We start from the raw sequence: 5,441 nt of genomic DNA, 5'->3' as shown, positions 1-5,441 counted from the left end.
TTTAAAAAAAAAAAGAAACGAGAAAAAAAAAACAGCAATAGGAATTCTTATAAATATCCGCAGCCGGCGGCGGCCCCCGGCCAGCGTGATGGCCCCGGGGTGGCCCCGCGGCCGCTCCTGCACTGGGACCCCCGGCCGCGGCCACCTCCTCTCCCCGGGGGTTGGGGTAGCAGCAACGGAACAGGAACAAAGAGTCTTGAGGTATTTTTCTGGAGGCTTTTTTTTCTTCTTCTTCTCCTCTTGGGTTTTTCCCCCCTCGTCGGCTTCTCGGCGCTTCCCGGCGGCGCGGGGCTCCCTGGCGCACGGAAGCCCCGGGCGGTGACGGAAGCCCCCGAACCCTCCGTTAATGGGCTTTGGACTGCGGGCAGGGAGAGGCGCCGGTCAGCCACGGAGCGACCCCGGTCCCACGGTGTCCCCCACCCAGGGACAGGGCGTCCCTGTGGTGTCCCCCACCCAGGGTTCGCGCATCCCCACGGCAAACCCTTCCCAGGGTTAGGATGTCCCCAGAGGGTCCCCATGCCAGCCACCCCCAGAGGGGTGACGCCGGCAGCCCCACAGCACCAGGATGACCCATTAGGACCACGGTGTCCTCCAGGGAGTCCCCTACCCGGTGCCAGCGTCCCCAGTCTGGGACATGGGTGTCCCCTAGGGGTGTCCATGGCATCCCCAGCCTGGGGCCAGGGTATCCCCAGAGGGTCCCCGTGCCATCCCCAACATGGGACACGGATGGCCCCAGAGGGCGCCCATGGTGTCCCCCACATAGGGACCATGGCATCAGCACGGCATCTCCCCTGCCACCCCCCACCACACCACGTTGTCCCCATGGCGTCCCCCAACCAGGACCCGGGTGTCCCTCACACACAAGTGGCCCCGAGCCCCAGGAGGAGGTGGGTGCCATCCCATCCCCCATGGGTGCCGGTGGCCCTGGGGGGTCCCCCCATTTCACTGCTCTGTGTGACCCAGCTGATGCTGCTCTGCTCCCCTGTGGCCCCCAATATGCCTGGGGGCACCCCAAAAAGCCACTCCCCCCCCTCCAGATCTGAGTGGGGACCCCCCCAGTGCCCCCACCCCCTCCTTAGCCCTACCTTCAGGGCGCTCCGCTTCTCCTCGAAGCCCAGGGGGGTCCCCGGCTTCTTCCTGCGGACGGAGCAGCCCGGGTCGGGGGGCGCCGGGCCGGGGGCGGGTGGGGGGGCTGGCGGGGGGGCGGCGTGCTTGGGCTTCCCGGGCCGGCAGTACGTGGCCGTGTTCTTGCGCTTCTTGGCCTCGTCCTCCGAGATGCAGCGGGGGGGGCGGCGGGGGCACCCCGGCCCCGTGCAGCGGCGAGCCCCGGGGCTCCGGCATGGCGCTGGGGGGGATGCGAGAGTCCGGGGGGGGGGGCCCGCTTCAGCCGGCTGCTGGCGCACACCGAGCCATTGAGGGCCGCGGTGGCAGACGATGACACTGGGGCGGCTTTCGTCTTGCCGGGGGGGGTGCGAGACCTGGCAGCCGGGGCTTTTGCTTTTCGCCCCGTCCCCGGGGCAGGTCCGTTTGTAGGGGGGGCTGGCGGCGGCGCCCAGGGGCTGCTTGCGTTTGCGGGCGACGGCGTCCGGCTCCGTGCTGCCCGCCGCCTCCTTGGCCCGGGAGGATTTGCTGGCCTTGGTGGAAGGCAACTTGCTGAAGGAGGGCGAGGGGATGTTGGCCGGCAGCGGGGAGGTGATGGACTGGCTGCCGCCCCCCCCGCACTCCGGCTGGCTGCAGGCGGCCGCTGCGTGTGGGGACCCCACCGTGTAGTTGATGCTGGCAGGGACCCGGCCGTCCCGGGGGCCGGCGGGGGCTGGGGGGGTCCGTGTGTGGGGCGGGGGGGCCGGGGCGGCGGGGCCGCAGGGGGGGCCGGCGGGGCTGGGGGGCGCCGGGGCAGTGTGGAGCTGGGGCTCGGCGGCCGGAGGGATCTTCCTGTGGGGTGGGACAGGAGATGGTGAGAGGGACTCCCAGAGTGCTGCTCCCTGCCCAGATGGGACCCCCCAGATTGAGGCCATTCCCTCTGGTCCTATCCCTGGTTACCTGCGAGAGGCCGACCCCCAGCTCCCCACCCCTTCCTCTCAGGGGGCTGCAGAGAGCAGAGAGCTCTGCCCTGAGCCTCCTCCAGCCCAAACCCCCCCCAGTGCCCTCAGCCGAGACCCGGCACTGAGCCATGTTGACCCTCATCCCTTGGCCTCTGCCCTTTGGCCCAAGCTGTCCTGGTCCCTCTGCGGGGCCTTCCTGCCCTCCGGCAGACCCACTCTTCCCCCCAGCTTGGTGTCAGCTGCTTACGGAGGGTGCGCTCGGTTCCCTCATCCAAGCCACCAGTAAAGGTATCAGAGGATGGGCCCCCACACAGCACCCCCGCACAGACCTCACCCTGCAGCTCCGGCCCCACTCGGTGCCCTGCGCACCCCTGGGTCCCTCCCGGAGCACCCCCCCGGCCGGCAGGACGCCCCCCCGGCCCCCCCTTACCTCCACATGTGCGAGCTGAGGTGCCGCTCCAGCATGGAGCCCAGCGCCGAGCAGAAGCGGTCAAGGCGCCGGTTGAAGACGTAGCAGCCCGGGCTGACCAAGCGGCTCCCAAAGGTGCAGAACTGGGGGGGGAAGGGCACAGGGTGGGGGGCGTCAGGGTGGGCACCCCCAAAGCCCCGCCGCAGCGGCACGAGGGGGCTCCCCCCAAACTCACCGCTTGTGGCCGCGGCGGGCGTGCCGCGTAATGGCAGTCGGGGCGGTGGGCGTCCTCGGCCCCCTCCTCCTCGCTCTCCTCGCTGGACCCCCGGCTGCCCCCTTTGGGCAGGGGCAAGGGGAACAGCCCCGCGTCCCCCTCCTCGGGGTCGCTGTCGGAGGAAAGCCTGGCCCTGCACCGGAGAGGGGCGGTGAGAGCCGTGGCCGCCGGGCATGGCCGGGGCCGATGCCAGCGGTGGGGACGGCGGGCGCTCACCTGGGGGGCGGGCAGTGGGAGTGGGGGGGCCTGGCGCGGCAGGGGGACGCGCTGGGCGGGACGGCGGGGGGCTGCGGCAGCGCGGGGGCAGCTGGGGCCGGGCGCTCGGGGAGCGGCTCCTTCCTCACCGGGCTCTTCTCCTTCGGGGACTCCCGGCGGGAGCTGGCCTTCAGCTCGGCCACCAGCACGTCGAAGTCCTTGGCGCGGCCCTGCACCTCGCGGCGCTGGTGCACGGAGTGGATCTGCGGGACGGGGGGGGTCACACGAGGTGGGGGGCACCCTCTGGGAGGCACCGCGGCTCCCACCACCCGAGGCCCGCGTCCCCCCGCCCAGCGCAGCCGAGGCGCTACCTTGCAGGTCAGCAGGCGGGTGCAGAGCTTCTTGGTGTCGGGGTTCAGCACGCCGCACTGCCTGTTCAGGTCGCACTCCTTCCCTGCGGGCAGAGCGAGGCAGTGGGATGCCGGGGGGGCTGAGGGGGGCGTGGGGCTAAGCCACGCACGATGACCGGGCTGCCGCCGCCTCCGCCAGCCCCGCGGGAGGCTCCCGCGCTGCCCGAGCCCCCCGGCGAGATCGGCACCGGGCTCCCCGCCGGAGCCGGGCGAGACCCCCCCCCGGCCCCCGGCCTGCGCCTAGGTCGTGCCGTGGCATCGCTCACTGTAGCCTGAGAGTGCCCGCGAGCGCCGCAGCATCTGTCCGTGTCCCGCTTGCGGGGCTCAGCCCTGGCTCGCGCTCTTGCTCACGGCGCAGGGCTCGCGGCTCCCGCGCCGCACGCAGCTCTTCCGGGCGCCCCCGCGGCGGGGGGCCCCAGACCTGCCGGGTGAACGGGGCCGCCGTCAGGGGCCGCCGCGGCTCCTCCGCGGGCGGGCGGAGGGACGGAGCCGCCGAGGTTACCTACCCCGCCGCTGCGCCGAACCCGGCCGCCGAGCAGCCGGACCCGGCCTGGGAGCCCGCGCCACGGCCCGCAGCTACGCGGCCCCCACCGGCACCCCCCGCCCGCGGCCGGCGGGGAAGCGGGACTCACGCGCCGGCTTCTTGTGGGACCTGGGGGGCGGCTTGCAGGCGCCCGGCTCCTTCTCCCCCGGGGCGGGCACGCTCTCTGGCTTGCGCACGGGGCCGGCGGCGGGCAGCGCCGAGTCCCCCCCGACCCCAGCCGGCACCGGGGGCTCTTTCGGCGGCGCTGTCGGGGAGGGTCTCCCCGGGGGGTCTTTGGAGCTGGAGGGAGGCTGCGTGGGCAGGGCTTTGGGGGGCACTTTGATCCCGTGCCCGTCCGGCTTGGGGAGGCTGGGGATCTTCTCCAGGTTCACCACAGGCATGAACAAGCTGGGAAGAGAAGGGGCCGGTGAGAGGCGCCCGGCAGCACCGGGGGGGCCGTGCCGTGGCCCGGCTGCTCACCAGAGGTTGTCCTTCTGCGCCTTGTCGGGCAGCGGCTGGGTCCGGCCGCGGGCGCCCGGCGGCTTCTCCCGCAGCGCCTTGGCCGCCGGCTGCCCGTTGACGGCGTGGCACTTGGGGGTGCCGGCGGCTGCACGGGCGTACAGCTTGCTGAGCGGGCCGTGGCGCCGTTCTGCCGGGGAAAGGCCCGCCGTCAGCCCGCTGCAGGGGTCTGCGCCCCCCCGCCCCCCCTCCCCGGGCCCCCACTTACCGCAGTGCTTCTGGAAGGCCTGGGGCTTCACCACCTGGCTGCAGTGGTTGCAGACCACCAGGTAAAACTCGTCGTGCGCCGGGCAGTGGCCGAAGATGGACATGTCTGCGGGGCAGAGGCTGGTCAGGCGCCTCAGGGCACGCGTGGTCCCCAAACCACAGGTTTTCTCCCCAGAGTGGGGAGCTTACCTTCCTTAATCAACGTCATGGCGTCCAGTTTCTTGCTCCCGCTCTTGCTGCTCTCCTCCGGCTCCAACCCTGCTGGAGACCAAAACCTGTCAGCGACACCCGGCTGCATCCCGCGTGCCCCAGCGCGGTGCCGCCTGGGCCGCATCCTGCACCAGCACCCAACGGCGGCCGGTCCCATCCCTGGAGAGAGCTCAGGACCCGAGGGTGCCGCGAGCCAGGAGCTGCTGTTGGCTCCGCCACCCACGCCTCCGTGGGTAAAACCTGGGCTGAAGCAAGTGGGGTGAGGCCTGGACCCCATGAGGGCTGGGGACAGCGGGTGGCAGGGACCACGGCACCACAGCAGGCACCAGCAGGGGCTCCTGGGCCCGAGGGGAGGGGGCAGAGACCGCCGAGAGCACCCGAGAGAGGGGCTGGAGCCCAAAGCCACCGCGGAGGCACCCTGCTGTCAGGTGCGGGGCCCTGCAGCGGCCGCGGGGGCTCCTGGGGACAGCGCGCCCAGTGGTGACATACTCAGGAGGGGGCCAGCGCCGCCTGTGTCCCCACCAGCTGTGCCAGCAGCACGCGTCCCCCAGGTGGCTGTCCCACCACTGGGACACACTGTGTGGTGTCCTGCATGGCTGGGCCAGACTGGGCACCCAGTGTCACCCAGCCGTGCCGTACTGGGCACCCAGTG

The 5,441-nt window shown here is 72.4% G+C and overlaps 1 protein-coding gene across 1 annotated transcript; it reads right to left on the bottom strand.

Moving 5' to 3' along the window:
• Nucleotides 1-27: 27 nt before the first annotated feature.
• On the bottom strand, nt 28-5,020 carry ATXN7L2 (ataxin 7 like 2). The gene is made up of 11 exons (XM_035312971.1): nt 4,903-5,020; nt 4,769-4,869; nt 4,581-4,685; nt 4,334-4,502; nt 3,963-4,261; nt 3,292-3,374; nt 2,942-3,183; nt 2,687-2,858; nt 2,473-2,594; nt 1,086-1,932; nt 28-358 (listed from the first exon to the last, which is right to left on the bottom strand). The coding sequence occupies exons 1-11, from the start codon at nt 4,944-4,946 to the stop codon at nt 344-346; spliced, it is 2,199 nt and encodes a 732-aa protein (XP_035168862.1). The 5' UTR covers nt 4,947-5,020; the 3' UTR covers nt 28-343.
• Between the last annotated feature and the right edge of the window lie 421 nt (nt 5,021-5,441).

The sequence above is a fragment of the Oxyura jamaicensis genome (genome assembly GCF_011077185.1).
Source record: "Oxyura jamaicensis isolate SHBP4307 breed ruddy duck chromosome 26 unlocalized genomic scaffold, BPBGC_Ojam_1.0 oxy26_random_OJ117, whole genome shotgun sequence".
Lineage (NCBI taxonomy): Eukaryota > Metazoa > Chordata > Aves > Anseriformes > Anatidae > Oxyura > Oxyura jamaicensis.
This window is presented reverse-complemented; position numbering and strand designations above follow the sequence as displayed.

Bases quoted from the DNA above. Each gene is read 5' to 3' on its own strand.
- ATXN7L2 (XM_035312971.1), bottom strand. From the start codon at position 4,946: ATGGGACCGGCCGCCGTTGGGTGCTGGTGCAGGATGCGGCCCAG. The intron at 4,262-4,333 runs GTGAGCAGCCGG...TTCTCTTCCCAG, and splicing joins GCGCAGAAGGACAACCTCTG to CTTGTTCATGCCTGTGGTGA. The intron at 2,859-2,941 runs GTGAGCGCCCGC...TCTCCGGTGCAG, and splicing joins TCCCACTGCCCGCCCCCCAG to GGCCAGGCTTTCCTCCGACA.